The 24,952-nt window shown below is 41.2% G+C and overlaps 1 protein-coding gene across 4 annotated transcripts in view; it reads right to left on the reverse strand.

Moving 5' to 3' along the window:
• The window catches only part of KLHL3 (kelch like family member 3), a 276,969-nt gene that overhangs the window by 104,656 nt on the left and 147,361 nt on the right, over positions 1-24,952 (reverse strand). For 3 of the 4 annotated variants that reach the window (XM_059888747.1, XM_059888748.1, XM_059888749.1), the window contains one exon: positions 7,933-8,052. In XM_059888747.1, coding sequence (XP_059744730.1) covers positions 7,933-8,052 — 120 coding nt within the window. Of the gene's footprint in view, positions 1-7,932; positions 8,053-20,904; positions 23,385-24,952 lie in introns of those variants that run through there. The other variant, XM_002689207.7, reaches the window with a different exon arrangement.

A 24,952-nucleotide genomic window follows, 5' to 3' on the forward strand; every position in this document is an offset into this window, starting at 1 on the left:
CATGTAGACAGTAGACTGTGGGAATTCTCAGCCTCCATAATCAAGTGAGCCAATTCCAATAATAAATCTCCTCTTACAGAGAAGCAGAACCAATAACATATATATAAATAATAATAAAAATAGATGTTATTGGTTTTGTTTCTCTGAAAAACCCTGACTAATACAAAGATTATTCACTTAAGTCTCAGCAAATGACCAGTGTTTTCCGAAATAAGTTTCACAAAACACTTGGTCTGTACATAACAACCAAAGAGGGTTCAAAACCATGAGGGAAACCCTCAGTTAGACAAGTTTATTGTATGACTTCTCAGAGGTTTTAATCTACCTATATATATTTTGAATCTTGGAGAGGAGTATAGCAGTTTTATATAGCATTTTTAAAACTCATTTTGGCTCAGATCTATTTTCCCACAGAGCACCTTGAGAAAATGTTTCTCAGAAGAGACTGGCAAATGGTAATTTACACAAAAGAGAAGCACCAGGACTGCTGGAAGAGGTTAAATCCAAGTCGATGCTTTTAAGGAAAAATGCAAAAGTGTGGTAACTTGCACAAAAAAAAAAAAGATGGGGGGACATAGCAGGATTTTCAGTTATTTAAGCAAAAGGAAGAAATACTAATAATATAAAGTGAGAGTTGGGGGGAATTCTGTGGGCATATCTATTTCCTGAGCTCTGCCTTTAAGTAGTTACTGGAGTGAGCTAAACAAGGCAAAATAAGGTATGGTGAGAGACCAAAAGTCTTTCCCCAATTCTATTGACATATAACATTGTGTAAGTTCCAAGTGTATAATGTAATGATTTGATATATACTGTGTGAATCCCAGGGATGGGGGAGCCTGGTGGGCTGCCGTCTATGGGGTCGCACAGAGTCAGACACGACTGAAGCGACTTAGCAGCAGCAGCAGCAGTGAAATAATTACCACAATAAGGTAATACATCCATCACCACACATAATTACAACTTTCACTCTTCTGGTGAGAACTTTTAAGATCTACTCTTTTAGCAACTTTCAAGTATACAATACAGTATTGATAACTATAGTTACCACATTATACATAAGATCTCCAGAACTTGCTCTTCTTATAATTGGAAGTTTGTACCCTTTGGCCAACACTTCCCCATTTCCCACAACCTACACTCCCTGACAACCACTAATCTACTCTCTGAGAGTTCAGCTTTTTAAGACTTCACACATAAATGAAATCATAGAATCTTTGGTTTTCTCTGAGTTACTTCACTAAATACAATGCCCTCAAGGTTTATCCACATTGGTGCAAATGACAGGACTTCTTTCTTTTTTACAGTTGAATAATATTCCATTGTGTAAATATACCACATTTTATGTAGCCATTCATTTACTGACCAAAACTTGACGTTGTGTTCATGTCTTTGCTACTGTGAATACTGCTGCAATGAACCTGGAGGTGCAGATATCTCTTTGAGAAAGTGATTTCATTTTCTTCAGATACATGCCCAGAGTGTGATTGCTAGATTGTACAGCAGATCAATTTTTAATTTTTTGAGGAACTTCCATATTGTTTTCAATAGCAGCTGTACTAATTTGCATTCCTACCAATAGCACACAAAGGTTCCCTTTTCTCCACAGCCTCAGCAGCACTTGTTATCTCTCAGGGTTTTTTGTTTATTTGTTTGATAGTAGCCATTCTAACAGGTGTGAGGTGATACCTCATTGTGGTTCTGATTTGAGTCTCCCTGATGATGAGTAATGTTAAGCCCCTTCCCACGTACCTGTTGGCCATTTGGGTATCTTCTTTGGAAAAAATGTTCATTCAGGTCCTTTGCCCATTTTTAACCATTTTTTTCTGAGTTCTATGTTTTATATATTTTGGATATTAACCCTTCCTCAAATTTATGGTGTGCCAGTATTTTCTTCCTTTCATAGGTTGCCTTTTCATTTTGTTGATCATTTCCTTTGCTGTGCAGAAGCTTTTAGTTTAATGGAGTCCTATTTATTTTTTCCCCTGTTTTCTTCCAGGAGCTTTATGGTTTCAGGTCTTAACATTTAAGTTTTAAATCCATTTTGAGTTATATAAGATAGGCATCCAAGTTCATTCTTTTGCAGGTGAACATCTAGTTATCCTAATACCATGTGATGAAGGACTATCCGTTCCCCATTAAATACTCTTGGCTCCCCTGCCAAATATGAGTTGACCATATCCATGTGGATTTATTTCTGGGCTCTCAATTCTGTTCCACTGGCCTATGTCTATACCATACTGTTCTGATTACCACAGCTTTGTCACATACACTTGACCCTTGAACAATGTGGGGATTAGGAGTGCCAACTTCCCCCCACATGCAGTGGAAAACCCACATCTAACTTTATATCAGCTCTCCATATCCACAATTTCATATCCGAGATATGGAATCACAGATAGTGCAGTACTATAGCAGTTAGTGAAAAAAAAAAAATTCACATAAGTGGACCCTCGAAGTTCAAACCCATGTTGTTCAGGGGCCAACTGTAGTTTGAAATCAGAGAGTGTAATGTTTCCAACTATGTTCTCCTTTTACAAGATTGCTTTGGCTATTCAGGGTCTTTTGTTGATTCCATTCAAATTTTAAGAATGTTTTCTCTATTTTTGTGAAAAAAGGCCATGGGAATTTTGATAGGGATTGCAGTGAATCTACAGATAACTTGGGGAATATGAACATTTTAACGCTATTCTTTTGATGCAAGAACACAGGACATCTTTCATTTGTGTCTTCTTCAATCTCTCTCATCAAGTTTTCAGTGTACAGATCTTTCACCTTCTTGGTTAAATTTATTATTAAATGTTTCATTGTTTTGACACTATTTAAAATGAGATTGTTATCTTTATTTCTTTTTCAGACAACTCACTATCAGTGTATAGAAATGCAACTGATTTTTGTATGTTGATTTTGTATCCTGCAAATTTACCAAATTTGTTTTTAAGTTCTAACAGTTTTTTTGGTGGAGTCTTGTAGGGTTTTTTATATACAGAACCATGTTATCTGCAAAGAGACAATTTTATTTCTTCCTTTCTAATTTGGATGCCTTTATTTCTTTCTGTTGCCTAATTACTCTGGCTAGAACTTCCAGTACTATGATCAAAAAGAGTAGTGAAAGTGGGCACCCTTGTCTTGTTCCTGACCTCAAAGGAAAAGCTTTCAAACTTTCACCATTCAATATGACGTTAGCTATGGGTTTGTCACATAGGGCTTTTAACATGTTATGGTATAATCCTTCTATACCCAATTTGTTGGGATGCTGAATTTTGTTAAACACTTTTCCTGCTCTATTAAAAAGATGTTATGGCTTTTATCCTTCATTCTATGAACACGGTGTATCATCTTTATTGATTTACCTTGAATCACCCTTGCACCCCAGGGATAAATCTCAGTTGATCATAGTATTTGATCCTTTCATCAGATCATATTTTACCAGATCATACATATACTGTTTGCTAGTATTTTGTTTAGGAGAAGGCGATGGCAACCCACTCCAGTACTCTTGCCTGGCAAATCCCATGGACGGAGGAGCCTGGTAGGCTGCAGTCCATGGGGTCACGAAGAGTCAGACATGACTGAGAGACTTCACTTTCACTTTCACGCATTGGAGAAGGAAATGGCAACCCACTCCAGTGTTCTTGCCTGGAGAACCCCAGGGATGGGGTAGCCTGGTGGGCTGCCGTCTATGGGGTCGCACAGAGTCGGACACGACTGAAGCGACTTAGCAGCAGCAGCAGTATTTTGTTTAAAAATTTTACGTTAATACTTGTCAGGGATATTGGTCTATAGTTTTCTTTTCTTGTAGTGTCCTTATCTCGCTTTGATATCAGGGTAATGCTGGCCTTGTTAAAATAAGTTTGGGAGTGTTTCATCCTCCTCGAGTTTTGGGAAGAGTTTGAGAAGGATTGGTGTTAATTCTTCTTTGAAATTTGGTAGAATTCACCAGTGAAATGATCCAGTCATAGACTTTTCTTTGTTGAGAGATTTTTGCTTACTGATTCAATCTCCTTAATTATTATTGGTTTGTTCAGATTCTCTACTTCTTGATTCAGTCTTGGTAGTTCATATGTTTCAAGGAATTTATCCATTTACTCTAGATTATCCAATTTGTTGGCATATAATTGTTCATAGTGGCCTCTTACAATCATTTGTATTTCTGTGATAACAGTTGTAATGTCTCCTTTTTCATTTATAATTTTGTGTTCTCTCTCTTTTGTCTTAGTTTAGCTAAAGATTTGTCAATTTTGTTTATTCTTTCAAAAAAACTCTTAGCTTCATTTTTTTCCTATTGTCATTCTAATCTCTATTTCATTTGATCTCTGCTCTAATCTTTATTAATTCTTTCCTTCTGCTAATTTTGAGCCTTGATTAAACTTCTTTTCTAATTCCTCCATGTGTAATGTTAGGTTGTTTATTTGGAGACCTGAAGCCTTAAATCAGATAAAGGACACAAGCCATACTCAAGGGAACAAAATGAGGAACTTCAATAGTGTCTAGGGAACACAATACAAATTCTTTAGTGACAAAGAAACATTAGGCATGAATGTTAGCACTATCCACCGCCTAAAACAACTATGGATGGAGCTTCTAGGAAATCTGGCAGGAAGCCTAATATTAATAAAAATTGAGCAATAGAGCATAAGACAAATCTAATTTAACTTGGTTTTTAATGCCAAAGCCTAGACCCTGCAGAAAAGAAAAACAAGTAAAGGGATATAGAATTGTTTTTACAAGTAGTTCAAACCCCTACGCAACAATTACATCTTCAGCTATACGTGCTTTGCTCATGCCATTTTCTCTGCCTGGAAGACATCTCCCTAACCTTACCACTTTCCATTTCTCTAACTCTTACTTGTCCTTTAGAATTTAGCTCAGGCATCTTTCCCCTTAGGATGTGTTCTCCAAAGTTGCAGTTTTACATGCTTTCTTTCATGACACCCTTTAAGAAACTAATAATTACTGCACACCTGCCACCTGGCAGGCACCTGATACATTTTTCCTTCATAACACTTTTTTGCACTGTAGGAAGACCATTTTCATTGACCTATTATCATTTTTTACCTTGCACCCTCTCCCACACATCTCAGAGCCTAGCCAGTGTGTCTGGGGATCTTTAGTGAATAACTCAAAGCTCCTATGAAGTACTAGGTGCTAGAGATTAAAATGATTCAGAAATTGTTCCTGCCCTCAGGAAGCTCATGAACTACAGAGAAAAGAGGAGATAAACAGTTATAACATACAATAAGATGAAATATGTGATAAATAATGGCATTGGTACAACAAACACATGAAAAGATGCTCAACATCACTAATTATTAGAGAAACGCAAATCAAAACTACAATGAGGCATCACCTAACCCTGATCAGAATGGCCATCATCAAAAAATCTACAAATAATAAATACTGAAGAGGGTGTAGAGAAAAGGGAATCCTCCTACACTGTCAGAAGGAATGTAAATTGGTACAGCCACTATGGAGAACAGCATAAAAATTCCTTAAAAAATGAAAATAGACTTACCATATGATCCAGCAATCCCATTCCTGGGCATATATCCAGGAAAGACAAAAACTCTAATTCAAAAAGATACATGTACTTTATCAATGTATCAAATGTATCAAAAAGATACATTTACAATAGCCAAGATATAAAAGTAACCTAAATGTCCATTGATAGATGAATGGATAAAGAAGATATGGTATATACATTTTTTTTCATCCTGTGAATATATATATTCATTAATATGTACAGAAATTTGTTAATTTTCCTTTTCCTTCCCTTTTTAACTGTATTTTGTTTCTCCATACGTTAACATCCATAAAATGTACGTATGTACATTTTTGCAGAGTTAACATCATAGAAAACTAGATGGCATCTAGCAGCTAATGGCATATTATGGCTTAATGGCAGTGTTTCTCTTTTTAAGTGGAAAATCACTGATAATGATGCATTTTACAAATGATAAATGTCTTTAAGACTTTTTCAAGGTAATAAATAGGTGCTGGTTGTAGTAAAAAAAAAAAAAAAAGAAGAAGAAGATATGGTGTGTATGCGTGTGGGTGTGGGTGTGTATGTGTATATATACGTATAGATATAGATATATAAGCTTCCCTGGTGGCTCAGCTGGTAAAGAATCTGCCTGCAATGCAGGAGACCTGGGTTCAGGCCCTGGGTTGGAAAGATCCCCTGGAGAAGGAAACGGTTACCCACTCCAGTATTCTGGCCTGGAGAATTCCATGGACTGTAGTCTATGAGATCGCAAAGAGTCAAATACAACTGAACAACTTTCACTTTCACATAGATCTCCATTATATGTGTGTGTGTGTATGAGTGTATACATATAAAACATTATATATATAACAGAATACTACTCAGCCATAAAAAAAAAATGCCATTTGCAGCAACATAGATGGACCTAGAGATTGTCATACTAAAAGTGAAGAAAGTCAGAGAGAGCAAGATAAATATCACATGATATACCTTAGATGTGGAATCTAACATTACAATTCAAATGAACTTATTAACAAAAGAGACATAGACTCACAGACACAGAAAACAAACTTATGGTCACCAAAGGCGAAAGGGTAGCGGGGAGAGACAAATTAGGAGTTTGGAATTAACAGATATACACTTCTATATCTAAAATAGATAAACAGCAAGGATTTACTTTATAGCACCGGGAACGATGGGGCTTCCCTTGTGGCTCAGCTGGTAAAGAATCCGCCCACAATGTAGGAGACTTGGGTTCGATCCCTGGGTTGGAAAGATCCCCTGGAGAAGGGAAAGGCTACCCACTCCAGTATTCTGGCCTGCAGAATTCCCTGATAGCTCAGTTGGTAAAAAATTCGCCTGCATTGCAGGAGATCTGGGTTCAATTCCTGGATCAGGAAGATTTGCTGGAGGAGGAATAGGCTATACACCCCAGTATTCTTGGGCTTCCCTTGTGGATAAGCCAGTAAAGAATCTGCCTGCAATGAGGGAGACCTGGGTTTGATCCCTGGGTTAGGAAGATCCCCTGGAGAAGGGAAAGGCTGCCCACTCCAGTATTCTGGCCTGGAGAATTTCATGGACTGCATAGTCCCTGAGGTCCCAAAGAGTCAGATACAACTGAGTGACTTTCACTTTCACAGGGAACTCTATATTCAATATCTTACAATAACCTATAATGGAAAAGAATCTGAAAAAGTATATATAACTGAATCACTTTGCTATACATCTGAAAATATCACAACATTGTAAATCAACGGTATTTCAATAAAAAAGAAAAATAATGGCATGGGCAAAGGAAGCTCTGATAAAGAAGAGGTTGTATGCACAGCCTTCATACAAAAAAACTCATTCAATGTCCTGAACCTGTCTTGCAACAAAGCTCAGCAAACATGCACCTTGGCCTTACAAATAGTCTGCATACCCGTCACTGTTTAGCTCAGTGAGAATGAGTGCTTTTGCACTTCATTTCTTTCTTTTTAAGTTAAATTGCATTTTAGAAGCTAGGTATTCTCCCTGTCCTGTGGCTGCCTTGACAAAGACAAAGTTGAGACCAAAGAAAGAGAGAGAGGCCAAAAGAAAATGCATGGCATCTGCAATCTTTACTCTGCAATTGTGTGTAGGTGTTGCAATCACTCTATTATTGGCCTTCAAGCAGCTGGTTCAGTTGGAAATCAAGTTTATGAACAGAACTGGTGCAACCATAAAGGATTTTTCCCCAGTGATTAAGCACTAAAATGATAGGTGTTAAATAAATACAAAGAAAAGAGAGAGCTTTGGGGGAGTCATTCTGTCTCTATCAGAATTCGAAAGGGAAAGCCAACTGACTGAGAGTGGGTGGGGAAGAGTCAGACTTCACTAGGTGGTGGTGTTCTGACTTCTGTTCTCAAACCATGATGACGCTCACCCAGCAAGTTCCTTCCAAAAGGGCACGGGCAAAATAGGAAAAGTACCTCCGCAGTTCATTCATAACCTTGAACGCCTTCCCCATGTGGGCAGGGTTGACAGTGATGGTCCTCTGGTTCTTTTCATCATCCCCAGTCTGTATCAGAGGCTGGGAGCTCGGTTTGATGCTGTGAACAGGAAGGGAGTGGGAGAGGAGAGAGAGGATCACATGTTGGCAAACTCATTGATCCAACTGTCACAAACCCATCCATTTGCCCACCCACCAGGGGCATCTCTGTCAGTCTTTTCCTTCACCACAGGCCCAGAAGGGAAGGAAATCACTGGGTCAGGAATTTCTTCAGGATCTTCCAGTGCAAAATGTACCCCTCAGACCCTAGTTCAGCTTCTTCCATCAAGCACTGGTGTGACTTTTTGGGAGGTCATGATGCTTATTCTCCATCTCTCCATCCCTAAAAGGGTATGGGGTGAGGGGAGACTAAGCACTGTACCCCACTCACTTCACAGGGATGTAGGTTCATTCAACAAACATTTAGTGGAGCTTACTACATGCCAAGCACTGTGTTTAAATTCAAGAGAAACATAATAGGTAAGTCACAGATCATGCTTTCATAACGCTTAGAGTTCAGAGATGGAGAAAGCCAAGTCAACATTTAAACATATCAGAGTATTATGATCTGATTGGAATTACAGAAGCACAAAGGGATTCCCAAGTGGTGCTAGTGGTAAAGAACCTGCCAATGCAGGAGACATAAGAGATGCGGGTTCGATTCCTGGGTAGGAAGATCCCCCGGAGGAGGAAATGGCAACCCGCTCCAGTATTCTTGTCTGGAGAATCCCATGGACAGAGGAGCCTGGTACGCTACGGTCCATAGGGTCGCAAAGAGTCAGACACAACTGAGGCAACTTAGCGTGCATGCCCACACAGAAGCACAAAGGATAGGCAACTATCTCAGTGATGGCAGGCTGAGGAAAAAATTGCTAGAAGCTGAGGAAGAATACAAATCTTAAGGAATAGCAGAAATTAACCAGGTAAGAAGGAAGATGGGGAAACAGAGGAAACAATATGAACAAAGACCTAGAGAAAAGGAGTCCAGTGGAATCAGAGCACTACAAGTTCAGTAAAACTAAAAGTGGTCTTACAAGTGCCACATAAAAACAAAGCTAAGGAGTTTGGATTTCATTCTGAAACAATGAGAAACCCTCAGAGTTTTAAGAAGTGGAGCAGGAAGCAAGTGAATACATGTGTGCTTTAGGAAGATCACATTGGCCACAGCGTGGAGAAAAGTGGCATAAGAGTGAAAGCTTTGGAGAAACCATAATCCCATAGAAAGACAAGGGATTGTAACTGTTATAAAATGACTATATGTGGGTTAGGTGAGCAAGTGGTGACTAGCAAGAGGCACCTATAATCTCAAAGGCTTCTACACCAAAGACAAAACACTCATTCCTGTGGGATGCCAGCAAGGTGCTCAATCACTTCCAAGCAACAAGTCTCAACTTGATGGTGGGGTGGGAAAGAAGAATCAAAAAAATGAGCAAGAAAAGGACTTTCTCCCCAAACTGATAAAACTATTCAGCTCCAAGCCAAGTCTGGGACCTTGGAGTTATGTCTGTTTGGACCAGACTAAGCTTTGCCTTCTCACAGAAAACCAGAACCTTCTCCACTGGTGTAGATTTGGGGACCCACAGTTCACACCAACTCTAAGACACTGACAGTAACTTCCTTTGCCTTTCTCTAGTGGGCCTCTGTTGATGTAACCACGTAGCCTTGCAAACTGGCTCAAGAAAGGGGTTGCTATGGTTAAGATAACGTTTCGGAGACCTGAGAGTCTCTCTAGATCTCACACTGGGACTGGTAACATTGGAACATTCCAATATAACCAGCATGCCAGAGCCACAGCTTGTCTAACCAGGACACTCGCCTCTACTGGCTTCCTTCCCACTTTTAGTTCAGCAGAAAAATGTAAGCCACAGACATCTGAACTGTGGGACTGTTTGCATTCTAGGTACAAAGAAGTTAGCTAAGCACAGGATGATAAATATCAAGGCAGAATCATGTGTTTAAAAACATTAAGAAAATCTCAAAACAGAGAAAGTTATCAAGGAGAGGGAGGACTTAGTAAAAATTAAAAACTTCCTATTAAAAATCCCACAAGTATAATTTCTTTCATAACTTAAGTGTCCTTCCCTACTCCAGGCCAGATAGATATGTTTCTATTTTATACTAAAAGTTTAATGATTTTTCTTTTGATATTTAAGCCCTTATTTTATCTAATGTTGATTTTTATGTCACCATATGAAATATGGATCTAATTTTTTCCTGTAAGTTCCACTTATTGAATACTTTTTCTTTTTCCCTACTCACTTTGTTATGCCACCTTTAGACACATATCATAGAATGATAAACATAAAATGTCCTAATGAATATTCTTGTTATCTTTCTCATTCTAAATTTAAAACAGATGTTTGTGATGTTTCCTCATTGTATGTTAATTTTAGGATTTTTGTAGATGGGCTTTATCAAATTAAACTCACATTTTAATTTTAATCATAAATTATATTAATTTTATCAAATCTTTTTGTGAATCTAATGAGATGATCATATGGATGTTTCCCTTTAATCTGTTAATGTGGTATATGACATATTTTCTAATACTAAACTATATTTGCATTCCTGGAGTAAATTTAGAAACTGTAAAACACTGCACAAATATTCATTATAAATACTGTCTTCAAATTGCAGAGACTTAAAAGCCAGGAAGAGAAAATATCTGGTATTGATCAGAGAATAACTAAAGGTTTCTGACAGAAACTTTATGAGATTAGAGCTCATAAAGGGCCAGTGGACAGACATTACTAGTTCTATTTTACATATACGGGACAGATGTAGATCAAAGAGAGACATTCTGGAAGCACTGACAGCTCTCCTGTGACTAGTAACTGGGAAGCTTGCTCTTCCTTGTTGTGTTAGTCTTTGAATTTTCCAGTCTTCCAGGATGGCCTGGGTTAAGTTTTGCCTCCTCTGTGAAGTCCTTTGACTACTTCATTCCTAAGTGATCCCTGCCTCCCCTAAACTGTTGTGGTATTTCTGGCCTGTAACCCAACTGCACATAGGATACGAATGCGTTTGATGACCTTTTCATAGCACATATTTGAACACCCAGCCCCCCATGCTAGTCTCCATGTTCCTGGTAAGCAAGGACAATGTGTCCAAGGACTCTCAACAGTTTAGCCTGCCCAGCAGAAGGCCATGCCCACAGCAGGTCTTCATGACATATTTATTTATTTATTTATTTTGCATTGATTGATTTTATTTTTAAATTTTACATAATTGTATTAGTTTTGCCAAATATCAAAATGAATCCGCCACAGGTATACATGTGTTCCTCATCCTGAACCCTCCTCCCTCCTCCCTCCCCATACCATCCCTCTGGGTCGTCCCAGTGCACTAGCCCCAAGCATCCAGTATCGTGCATCAAACCTGGACTGGCAACTCGTTTCTTACATGATATTTTACATGTTTCAATGTCATTCTCCCAAATCTTCCCACCCTCTCCCTCTCCCACAGAGTCCATTAGCCTGTTCTATACATCAGTGTCTCTTTTGCTGTCTCGTACACTGGGTTATTGTTACCATCTTTCTAAATTCCATATATATGCATTAGTATACTGTATTGATGTTTTTCCTTCTGGCTTACTTCACTCTGTATAATAGGCTCCAGTTTCATCCACCTCATTAGAACTGATTCAAATGTATTCTTTTTAATGGCTGAGTAATACTCCATTGTGTATATGTACCACTGCATTCTTATCCATTCATCTGCTGATGGACATCTAGGTTGCTTCCATGTCCTGGCTATTATAAACAGTGCTGTGATGATCATTGGGGTACACGTGTCTCTTTCCCTTCTGGTTTCCTCAGTGTGTATGCCCAGCAGTGGGATTGCTGGATCATAAGGCAGTTCTATTTCCAGTTTTTTAAGGAATCTCCACACTGTTCTCCATAGTGGCTGTACTAGTTTGCATTCCCACCAACAGTGTAAGAGGGTTCCCTTTTCTCCACACCCTCTCCAGCATTTATTGCTTGTAGACTTTTGGATCGCAGCCATTCTGACTGGTGTGAAATGGTACCTCATAGTGGTTTTGATTTGCATTTCTCTGATAATGAGTGATGTTGAGCATCTTTTCATGTGTTTGTTAGCCATCTGTACGTCTTCTTTGGAGAAATGTCTATTTAGTTCTTTGGCCCATTTTTTGATTGGGTCATTTATTTTTCTGGAGTTGAGCTGTAGGAGTTGCTTGTATATTTTTGAGATTAGTTGTTTGTCAGTTGCTTCATTTGCTATTATTTTCTCCCATTCTGAAGGCTGTCTTTTCACCTTGCTAATAGTTTCCTTTGATGTGCAGAAGCTTTTAAGGTTAATTAGGTCCCATTTGTTTATTTTTGCTTTTATTTCCGATATTCTGGGAGGTGGGTCATAGAGGATCCTGCTGTGATGTATGTCAGAGAGTGTTTTGCCTATGTTCTCCTCTAGGAGTTTTATAGTTTCTGGTCTTACGTTGAGATCTTTAATCCATTTTGAGTTTATTTTTGTGTATGGTATTAGAAAGTGGTCTAGTTTCATTCTTTTACAAGTGGTTGACCAGACTTCCCAGCACCACTTGTTAAAGAGATTGTCTTTAATCCATTGTATAGTCTTGCCTCCTTTGTCAAAGATAAGGTGTCCATATGTGCGTGGATTTATCTCTGGGCTTTCTATTTTGTTCCATTGATCTATATTTCTGTCTTTGTGCCAGTACCATACTGTCTTGATAACTGTGGCTATTTACCATCAATGAAATCTGATCTGAAAACCCTCCACTTTGTCCCTGTGGGTGGTGGACAGTAGAGCAGAGTGGGGATGGTCTGCCCCAAACACTGCCCCCAACCCTAACAATCTTAAAAATGAAAGTTGGTCTTCAAAATTAAACTATAAATTAATACACATAAAATCTTATAATAGTTATGAGTTATAAACAAAAATACATAAACTGTAAACATTAGGCCCTCTTTCATGGCATGCCACCTCCCACAGCCTTTTCTCCTACCCTCCCCTCTCCTCTAAAGTCCAGATCTATATATCTAGTATCTGAACTGATTCCCCAACTTAGATTTTTCATAGTAACTTATACTAAACTGATGCTCCCCACCTTCTCTGAAGCTTGCTCATCTTTCTGTACTCTCTGTCTCAGAGTCATACCCAACTACCCACTCACCTACGCAAGGCAGAAGTTGGGATATCATTGGATGTCTTCTTCCCTCCCTCTCTCACTTCACATACTACCACAAGTCCCATCAGTCCTAGGTCCTTTAATGTCTCTCTACCCCATTCCCTAGTCACTGCCACGACTTCAGTCCAGGCCATCAGGATCTTACCTGGGTTGGTTACTACAGTAACTTCCTCCTCAAAGACTTCGGAATGATCTTTACAGAATGTCAGTGTGCATGGCACGTCCTATGTGAAACCTCTCACTGGTTCCTCACTGCATACAGAAGAAATCTCAGAGACCCAGCCTGGTGCTTCCTCATTTCATTGCTGTCCTGAAGACTTTTTGTTACTCAAGTACTAAAATATTCACAATTGCCTAAATATACCAAGCTCTTTTGCCCTATCCCCACCCATTGTCCCCTATGTCTAGCTCATTTTCATCAACCCTCAGACCTCTTGCTGACGGTCTCCCACTTTGCAGGCAGATTCTTTACTATCTGAGCCACCAAGGAAGCCCATTAGTAAAATAATTAGGAAGAGATGAGTCTTTACTATGTCTTTAATATAATTTATTAGTAAATCACATAATTTTTAAAATAAGGGCTGTATTTAAATGACTGACTCACAAAATCCTTAAAAATTTAGCAAGCAGCTCTAGCAAGTGGGTGAATGCTGGTTCTTGCATACCACTGCCCACCCTAGATTTTGAGCTCCATAAGAACCAGGATGGTATCTTATTTCCCTCTATATTATCAGCCTATGGCACATGGCAGGTACTCAGTAAATTATTATTGAGTAACTGAATGGACGGACAAGTAAATGAGGTATAACTACCAACTGTCCCATCTTTTCTCATATCCTCTAAAATAATTATAGCTTTATCCCTCTCAACTTCCCTCTCTGTCCTTCCCCAAAGGAGGTGGTAGGGGGAGGGGAGGAGCTTTCTTAGCCAAAATAGTTTCCTGCATTGGTGATACAGAATCAGGAAGCTCTTGACAGGAAGCGGGGTGGGCAGGGGTAGAAGAGAAAGTCACACTCCTCTAGAGAAGAAGGAAGAAAGCAAGAAGAGCTACTGCCTGTTGCATTAGTTCTTAGGCTCTTTCCATCACTAAGAAAAATCCAGGCAATGAATAGAAAGGACAATAGCATGCATGTCAGCAAAGCAGGAGAAATAGAAACCTCTGAGCATCTAACTGTCCAGATGTGTTTGGGGAATCTGCCAAATGAGGAACTCTGGAGCATCCAGGGTGTGAGAGAATGGAGAGGAGAGGAAAGGGGAGTCTAAGAAACACTGTTGAGAGTTAAGAACTGCATCCCTGCTGAAAGTCTTCAAGAGATGCAAATAAAGTTCAGGCAGCATGGGCCACACTGATAGAGTCCAAACGCATGATGGTCAAGCTATAAATGAGACAGAATAAAGAGAGGCAAAGTCACCTACAGGGGTCAACACAACTCTGTGAGTTGGAGGAAGGCTATGCCGAATGCATTAAAATCCCTCAATAAAGAAAATGTCCTTTAAAAAAAAAAAGGTAAGAAAATTTCCTTTAGAAAGGGAAATTGAAAAACAAGAATCAGGCTGAGAAAGCTCTTGGTCCAGCTCACCCCACACTATGGAAGAAATTATTTAACCATCAGATAATCATTAGGTTCAGCCTCATGTCAGATCCCTGCTGTGGAACTTGAAGCCTATAAACACTCAAATGACCTTACTCATTCCCAACTCCCAAATGCGGCCTCTTGATCAAGTTGGCTTCCCTTGTGGCTTTCCTTTAGGAAGCAAGAAAGTGTGGTAGCAGGCCCTCAGGAACACTGTGCCAGTAATACTTTTCATCACAAATTAATAAAATGACACTCTGACTGTTGTACCTCAGTTTCTCATGATGAGTTCATCAGCATGACTCCACTTCTTCAGGTCTGGGCGGCAAAGGACAAGAGAAAATTTTGGAACCTACCGGGCTCTGGGTAAACTAGCTCTGGGAGAACTAGCATATTTCTCAATCCTAAAGTTCAAGGCCAAAATGACCCAATTGAGATTTCTGCATCTGGATGAATGAACGACCTGGCACTTGAAGATACCCAAGTAACAGGACTCAGGGTGTGATAGTGCCGCCCTGTCCTCAAGGAACACCCCCACACACAGACTGCTACAGAGCTCCATATTCTCCTACTTTTTCACTTGGGCCACCTCAGTTTAAGCATCAGTTGATTCCCCGCAACAGGCCACATGGACCCAGGGAAGATAATGCATCAGTAAGCTATGGTTCCTGGGTAGTAACAGTTAACAGTTTACTGAAAGCTTACTTTACCTCTACTATCTCATTTTATCTTCAGAACAACCCTATAAAGTATAACCTCCTCAGGCACTGAGATAAACTTGTCCAGAAATCCCACATAACTACTAAGTGGAGAACTGACACTCCAGACCCATGTCTAATTCACTCCAGGGCCTATGCTCTTCATAGCAATGTCCACTGTCTTGGGATAATGTACACAGCCCAACAGGCCAAGGGAGACTCAATCCTTATGATCCACTCCCTGAGGTTCTTCATGGTGTGGCCAAACTAAGCCAATGAAAAAGACTGAATCCCCTAGGACCTGTGCCATGGCACTATTTCACTTCACTGATTGTGGGGAACTACAGTATGTACTGGAGTTAATATTATTAATTGGACAGAACTCAGACAAGCCTGCCATGATGCATCAAAGCTAGTCAGCAGCTGCTGCCATTCTTGTAATGTGCTCTTTCATAAACCAGTTCAAGAACAGGTATGTTACTAATCACATTCCTAACAGTCCAATTCACAAATAGCTTCCTTCCAAACCAAGAAGGCAATCACTTCAGCAGGCTGGGTAAAAATGCAAAGTATAAGAAAAACATGAGTTCAGACAGACAGAATGAAACAAGGGGAGAGAAAGACTGAAAGAAAACACAGCCCTCATTATGTGGCCTTTTGGAAGCCAAACTTCTATTAGGTTTGAATAGGACAGCTGAACTCTTCCATGTGTGTGGTTTTGATAGAGTTTACAATAGACTTTCACAAGTTAAAAAGAAAAGTCCATGAAAGCAGGGCTGAGAGTCTGAAAACCCTTTTAAATTATAAAAAGTTAGAGATTTGTAACTTGACCACCACTGAACTTGATAGAGAAAAAAATTTAAGAACAAAACATGTTCAAGTTATTTTTTACACAGTGCATCAATGCTCTTTTCAGTCTAACCTAGTTTCAAGGTTTATCCAGAAATTGAAAAAAAAAAAAAAATTAGGTCAATTCTATGATGGCAAATTTCATCAAATAAAATACTTGCTTTAGAAAACTTACCCCAAAATGTTCTTGTATAGATGTGTCTTAACAATATAAAACCTAGCAAGCAGCAAAAACCTAAAAGCTCAAACCTGGGTATGGGGAAATCAAGAGGTTTCTTCCAACTGACTTTGTTTTCTTGCAGTTGAAAACCTTGCTTCACCAAGAATTATTTCCAAAATGGAAAGTTTGGTTTCAATTATCATGGTTGAAATGCACATATGCTTCAGGCGGCAGTGATGCCCAAAAATTTCTACAGAAGTTTCCACCCATGCCTTCTATGGGTGGGAGAGGGCTGAGAGGAAGAGAAAGCCTGGGGCGCTGAACACTTGCTCTTCCCTGGGTCTTTCCAGGGATACACTGGGTGTTGTAAACTCAGCGTTTGGAGAGACTTAGCTGCCTACATCATGTTTTTGTTTTTGTTTTAATAAGATCTGTTCCTGATCAAGGATGGAAAAATAAGCTCTCAGGGTTCTAGGAGCAGGCTGTCCTCCATAAGGATGAGCCATTCTCTCTCTTAGGACTGCTCTCATAAATTCAAGGCACAGTGTTGGGCACACAATGCCCCTTGCAATAAGAGGCATCCTGATGCTTCTGATAAATAAAACCACCACAATTTTAATAAAAATGGACAGCCAACATCCCCCTTTTGTGATGCTTCTTCTAAAAGTTGTGGTTCTCTGCAATTCTTGTGAATATCCCAGAGACTATGCCTGGAAATTTTTTTAACTGTGGTAAAATACATGTAACTTGAAATTTACCCTTTTAAGAATATAGTTCAGAGGCTTTAAGTATGTATATGTTCTTGTGCAACCATCTATTTCCAGAACTTTTTCATTTCCCTAAATTAAAACTCCATGCCCATTAAGCATTTCTCCCTCTCCCCAGACCCTGGCAACCACCAGTCTACTTTTTGTCTCTATGAATTTGACCATTCTAGATACCTCGTATAAGTTGGGAATTTACTGTAATCCATCCACAAGGCTAATTTCTAGAACTTAAATGAAATCCCAGTAGCCAAGCTACTGTCATTTTCAATGTGTTCTACACACACACACACACACAATTTGTCACTGTAGTGATGTCATGGCTCCAAACCACCAAGGCATCTGAAGCCTCAGGGTGTCTATAAAAAAGAGGACTAAGGTAAGGCTTCCTAGGTGGCACAGTGGTAATGAACCTGCCTGCCAATGCAGGAGATGCAAGAGACTCGAGTTCAATTCCTGGGTCAGGAAGATGCCCTGGAATAGGGAATGGCAATCCACTGCAGTAGTCTTGCTTGGAAAATTCCAGGTGTCTTGTGGGTTACAAATCCATAGGAATCAGAGTCTGACAGGACTGAGCACACACGTGTGCACACACACACACACACACACACACACACACAAGTGCTGATGAACCCTACAAGAGGAAGTGCTAAGCCCTATGTGGTATCTCACTGTGAGGAGACAGTTCAGATGGATGCAAGATGATGACCTGATAGCCTCTTAATTTTCTCATGGGAATGGTCCCACAAAATCTGCTTTGGATTATAAATATATGAAGGCCTTGAAATAAGCCTTGGTTAGTATCCAAGAACAAATCATGGAGTACAGCAGGGTAATAGATGAACACTAACAATAATAGCAACTACCATTTACTGAAAACTTACTCTGTGCCAGAAAAACTTACTAAGTGTTTTATCTATATTGCCTCCTTTGATCTTCACAACAACTCTACGAGATATGGATACTGTCTCTCTACATCAAAAAGAAATATTAATTCTGAAAAAATGTGACACACTCAAGGTCAAGTTTATGAAATAGATTCACCGCAAACTCTATGTTACCCCTAAGCCCATGTTTTAATTAATAGCCTTTTAAGGTAGAAGTTATTTTCAAAACCTCATGGCAAAGAAAGAAAATTGTTCATTAGAAATCTCTTGGCTGAAAATTCTTAATGCTTAAAAACAGCCCCAATTAAGCTTTATCAGGTTAAATGTAGAACAAGACTTAGGATCCCTCCAGTCTCTGGAGGTCTGACATGTGATCCTAGGCCAGTCACCCAGTTTCTCTGGCCCCAAGTTTCCCAGGGAACTTGTGAAAGAAGCCTACTTCCTCCTTTTCTCCCCTACCTCAAAGCATTCCATGGGGTCAATTACCCATGCTGAGATAATAAGGCTGATAGCCAAGGATGAACCTACTGGCCAGAGGTTTCAATTGCCTCTTGGAGAGGCAATTTTTAGTTACTGGAGCTTCTCACAAAAGTCAGCTAATCCGCAAATAATTATCTAATACCTACTATGTGTCCAGCCACACTGTAGATAATGTGGAGTATTCAGAGGTACAAGCAACATTCTTGTCCTTGAGGACCTATCCCCCACTATGGGAACTTACAAGATATATGAAACAAAAGCACAAAAACATCTTGTGGGTGGGCCTGTTATTCAGTACCCAACTATGAGATTCAAACTAGAAGTAATGAAATTAGGAAGAACATCTGCCAGAACCAGAAGAGCTTAAGTTTCCAAGACAAAGTGGAATTTTAAAACAGCCTTGATAGATGAATAACTTTTGGAAAAGTGAAAGCAAAAGGCATTCCAGGCGAAAGAAACTCTGGAAGCTAAGGATCTGAGTCTGGATGTAGTAGTGCACAGGATGAGCAATCACAAGAGAGACCCATAGATCTCTCAGTAGGGGTATATGAGTGAGCAGTAGGAATGGAGACTGGAGCCAGATTTCAGAAGACTTGAATGCCTGGCAGGGTAAGCTGGTCTTAGAGTGGGAACAAAAGGTAGTGAGCTCGGTGACCTGGTGAACACTGGAAGCTGCAAGGTTTGGATTTCTCTGCTTTTGATAGAAGGAAAGCAAAAGAACACGTGTAAAAACTAGAGGTTGCAATGCCAAAAACCTCAGCCATCCCAGTTGAAAGGCACCAGAGTGCTGAAGAACAAGAGAGCTCCTAGGAGGCCAGGGCTCATTACATTTTGGAACATAAAACTGAGAACATAGTAAGTACCCCAAAATGCTTGGGAAGCAGTGTTCTGATCTACTGTTGCTAGTCTCAAATGGACCTTTCAGTCCTAATATATAAGCAAACAGGCTTGATCTAGAATCTCTAAACCTCCATTCATATCACCCCTGCCCTCTGTTAGCTACTAGACCAATAAGAGAAGGTGAGGACACTGTACACTTCTGCCCTAAGGAAGCAGGCTTTCAAATGCTCTGTCACCCAGGGGGCTACACAGAATCCAACACTAAGCTCCTGTTGCAAAGGACACTCAAGGAGAGACACTCAACCAGCAGTACATTCAGTCTAAAAAGTCCCAGTTCTCTTCCCAGGAGTTACGTCAAGAGAGACAGCCCCTGGGGGCCTCTTCAGACAAGAGGACACTATGCAATCCTGCCAGTCCTAATGGGGTTTAGAGAGGTTTAATGACATCATTTGCCCCCATGAGATGTAAGACTGGGGACAATCCATGCCAAAGAAATTGTTTATTGAGGTACACTCTAGGCATTGCTGATTTAGTTGACCTGTTACCCTTTAACCAGCTGGTCACCACCTGAATCAAACTGGCGACTCAGAGCACCAGCCCTCCTCCCTCAGGGGTCCACTGGCTCTTAGTCTTCTCACCTCAAGGAAAAGGCAAGCCTCATTCTCCACCAGCCGCAGACTCACAGAATGAAGAAGAGACGTTTTGGCACACAGAGAAGTGACCCGCCCCTGCACCACACTCAGCACCTTCACAATTAACGAATCAGAGCCTCAGATAACAGCCTTAAAATGTATTAAAATGCATGGGACTGCCAGGAAAAAAATCTCTCGCTAGTTAGATCCAGCTCAACAGAAGTACTGAAATTCCCTTCTGGTAATTTCTATTTCATAAACCCCTGATGAAAGGAGCAACAGTTTCTCTAAAGAATATAACTTCCACTATCATTAGGAAACTTTTCAATGCAAATGGAAAGTTCCGAGCAAGTGTCACCTGAATGGATTTCTCTCCTTCTTACTTGAACTTGTGTGTGCATACAGGTATACAAACACACACATACACACACTTCTAGGAAAGACATCAGCTTGGCATGCTTGTTGACAACTTGAGCAAGTACTCTATGCCAGGTCAGCCCTGCTATGACATGAAAAAACACCCACCAAAGAAAAAACACCCCGGGGAAAGTAGCCAGGAAAGGGAAACGCCTCCTTGAAACAGCCTGATACAGCCCATGCTGAAACTCTTCCCAAACACCAGTCAGGAAGTCACTTCTTTCAGGGTGCTCCACTGCCCTGCAAACCCAGACCTGTCTCTGCAGAAGCCAGATCTCTGGGGAAAGGGGTTTCCCTGGTCTGACTCTGCCGCCGGCTGGGATCCATCAGTGACCAGGTCTTCCAACCCTGTCTAACCAACGTCAATACAAAAGCTGGTGGCTGCAGCGTGAGTGCGTGTATACATACACAAACACACATACACACACACTTATACACACATACATACCTTTCCCCGTCCATTGTGTGAGGCCCAGCCGGGGTGGCAGCTGCTGAGCTGTGCCTGTACCGGAGGATCCTAGCTCTGTTCTGCTCGGTTCTCCCAGCCAACCAGCAGGAGATCTGATCAGCAGCAGTGATTCAGCATGGCTGCAAATGAAGCCACCTCCCTCTCGATCCTCCTTCCTCTGACTTACTCTCGGCAGCTTCTACCGCAGAATCAGCAGCAGCAGAAAACGTCTTACCCAGAGCTCCCTGCAGCCCTTTCAGCTGCTAAAAGCAGCAACCCACTTGCTCCCCCTCCCCCGCAGGCTTGCTGCTCCTCCGTCTCCTAGGAACAGCGCAGCAACAGCAACCCAAGTGCAAGGCCACCTTTCCAGCCGCTTCCACATCTGCCCAGGCATCCCCAGGCGACCAGCCGACCCCAGTACCTCCTGCCTCCTCTGCCTAGACTGAAAAGACTTGGGCAGTTCCTCACTAGCCCGAGAAATATTGGTCCCCTCCTCCTCCCCTGCCCGCATAGGCTGTGAGTCTGTCAGCCTGGCCAGATTGCTGGAATGAGGAGGCCCCTCTGTGGCTTCCAGTGGACTTTATCCACCTGGGGAAATTGACTTGTAGGTCACAGCTCATTTTCCAATTCCTCCTCCCAAACTCTACAGCAGCTCTCAGAGTCTGATAGATGAAGAGAAGTTAGGGTAAAAGAGCCTGATGGAACCGAGAAGAATACAGAAGGAAGTAAGAAAAAGGGGAACTGAAACAAATACTATTTGACAGCAAGAGGCTAAACTGCAGTAAAGCCATCACAATAGGACCACATGCATTTATTTCCCCAGGCCATAAAGAAACACCACAAGTCCATAGCACAACCCTAAAACACCTTCCTAAAGTCTCTCATGTTAAAATCTGACTTACGCTGTAGCTCCAAGCAGTCAGTCTCCAACTAAATCCCCCATCTCCAGTCAAAGACCTCTCACACCCTGGCATCTCCAATTGCCTTTCAAGCCTCAATTCTGACCCACCTATGCGAAAACCTAATGTAGGGGGCATGCTGGAGGCTGGTCTGTACCTCATAGCCACAGTCAAGGGGCATAATTGGGGCAATCAGCCACTGGTGTTTGCGTGTTCAGTCCCTGTCAGTTGTATCCGACTCTGCAACCCTATGGGCTGTAGCCCACCAGGCTCCTCTGTCCATGCAATTATCCAAGCAAGAATACTGCAGTGGATTGACATTTCCTCCTCCAGGGGATCTTCCCAACTTAGGGATCAAACCCACATCTCATGAAGCTCCTGCACTGGCAGGAGGATTCTTTACCACTGAGCCAACCTGGGAAGCTTAGCCACAAAAATGGGTTAAGAAACTTCCTTGATGCCTCAGAAAGACCACATGTGAGCATCTCTATTCTTGGAATCCTCTGTGTCACGTCTCTGCTTTTCAAGACCCATATTACCACTAGCTGAGTGACTTTCAGTAAGTATTTTCCCTACTCTCGACCTCAGCCCCTCATCCATAACGTAGGGTCAAACTCTAGAGTCCCTTTCAGCTCTAAAATCACATGACTCTAAAAATGTCTTAAATGTTCCATTTTCCTTCTCGTTAGCCTGTAAGATTGTTTAAGAAGAAATTTTTACTTGACTGTAAAGTTTTGAGGGGGATTTAAGGAAGATAATATGAAGTATGTGAAAGTATGAGGGATACTTGCTCCTGCTATTGCTGCTGCTAAGTCGCTTCAGTCATGTCCGACTCTGTGCGACCCCAGAGATAGCAGCCCACCAGGCTTCCCATCCCTGGGATTCTCCAGGCAAGAACACTGGAGTGGGTTGCCATTTCCTTCTCCAATGCATGAAAGTGAAAAGTGAAAGTGAAGTCGCTCAGTCGTTCCCGACTCTTAGCGACCCCATGGACTGCAGCCTACCAGGCTCCTCCATCCATGGATTTTCCAGGCAAGAGTACTGGAGTGGGGTGCCATTGCCTTCTCCATGAGGGATACTTAGTAAACCTATTATAGTTGTAATTTTGACCTGTTAAATTTCTTCACTGCCAGAAAGACTTGAGACCATAATGAGGGAAGCCAGACACTGAGGTAACAGAAACTAGGAATAACTTAAACTTTACACAGCCTCCTGAACTCAAACTGGCTAGCATGTTACTCTCAAAGATTACTCCCCACCTCTGACATCACAAAGTCCTCTTAAATAAGGCCATTAGACCACTACCCAACTCATTCTTTCTCAAGTGAGAAGGGGCTCAGGAGATTTTATTTACACCCTACAGCCCTGTATCACTACTTCTTCCTTTCACAACAATACCCCTCCTATCTTTCTCCCTCTGCCCCTTCCTCTTCTAATCAGCCTTGTGGCTCTGCTCCAGATATTTCCTCTTGAGGTGAATCATAGGGACCAGAAATTTAACATCACAAATAAGGAATATGAATCCCAGAATCCATGCCAGAGTGCAGACATCAACCAGGAAGACGAGTGGATGATTCATAAAAGGGATACGAGACTAAGATAAGTCTCTCACAACTTCATACCCCTAGTTACAACCTCACCATATAGGAAAGGGGGGGGGGGGCGGTGGCGAGTGTCACATGAAACAAACCAGAGAGAAATTTTTTGAAGATCAGAAAAGTAAATACTAAAGGACCAAGCATATTTCAGGTCTCAATATATTACAACTCTTGAGAGCCAGTATAAAATCTTTACACAATTTCCTTGCAACCTACTTTTGCAGTGCTAACCAACGTCACCACAATGCATATGTTGAAGCCATACTGCTCTCACCTGCACATTATCCTCCACTCTATCCATGAGAGAGAAGCTGAACAGACTTCTCGGAGAAGGGCATCAAGAAAAGAAAGGCAAAGCCAGGGTCAGAGCTGAACCAAGAATCAAAGTCTCCAGACTCCTGGCACAAAGTTGCCATCAGAAGCTCCTCTACTATCAGTGATATACTTTACACTTTACACTTTATTATCCAAGCCTTCTCTGGGCCACAGGCTTGCTCAAGGCCAACTGTCCTAACTGGATTTCAGATTAAGGAGAGTCACTATTAGATTCTTGCAATAGAGGAAAGCCAAAGGAACCAAAGTAGTGCCTTCCTGGAGGAAGAGGTCCCATGTTTGGAACTTCCAGCAGTAGGGTCTCACCTCCTTGCTGGGCCTCCTCCCCATACCCAAAGCTTCTCCCATAGCCTACCAACAGTCCCCACCTCTCCATTCCAGAACCATTTACCCAACCATGTACATCAACTTTGTTCAGAACCTTCCAGCTCTGTGTGGCTGAGGAAAAAAATCATGTGAGGAGAAGAAACTTTATAAGTAGGTTTGGTCTAGAGAGTTCTTTTTTCCACACTCTATCTATCCACTGGGAGCCTGTATAGCACAGCTTACCTGGAGGCAGTAAGCACGGCCCATCAGTCTTCCTTCTAAGTGTTTTTTCCTTCTTTTCTTGCTTTTATCCTCCTTCTTCAGAGCCTCACTCTTGCCCAGAAAATCCCATGGGCAGAGGAGCCTGGTAGGCTACAGTCCATGGGGTGGGCAAAGAGTCAGGCATGACTGAGTGACTTCACTTTCACTTTCAAAGCCTCAGTTCCTCACAACTGCAGGCACCAGAATACATACATGTGCATCAAAGCCATCTGGTTGAAAGTATAGGCATCAGGGGATCAAAAGACATAAGGAAACTTTCTAGGCTTATGGTAGTGCTCCATATCTTGACTGTGACGATACAATTGCATACAACTACTACATTTTATCAAACTAAACACTGAAGGAGGTGAATTTTGGCAATTATACCTCAATAAACCCGGGAAAAAGAAAAATACCACAGTACCAGGCTCCACCACACATCTATAGAACTGGGACCAAAGGAGCAAGAATTTCAGCAAACTTCATCAGTTCAGTTCAGTCGCTCAGTCGTGTCTGACTCTTTGCAACCCCATGAATTGCAGCACGCCAGGCCTCCCTGTCCATCATCAACTCCCGGAGTTTACCCAAACTCATGTCCATCGAGTCGGTGATGCCATCCAGCCATCTCATCCTCTGTCGTCCCCTTCTCCT

Source organism: Bos taurus, chromosome 7 (assembly GCF_002263795.3).
Source record: "Bos taurus isolate L1 Dominette 01449 registration number 42190680 breed Hereford chromosome 7, ARS-UCD2.0, whole genome shotgun sequence".
Classification (NCBI taxonomy): Eukaryota; Metazoa; Chordata; class Mammalia; order Artiodactyla; family Bovidae; genus Bos; species Bos taurus.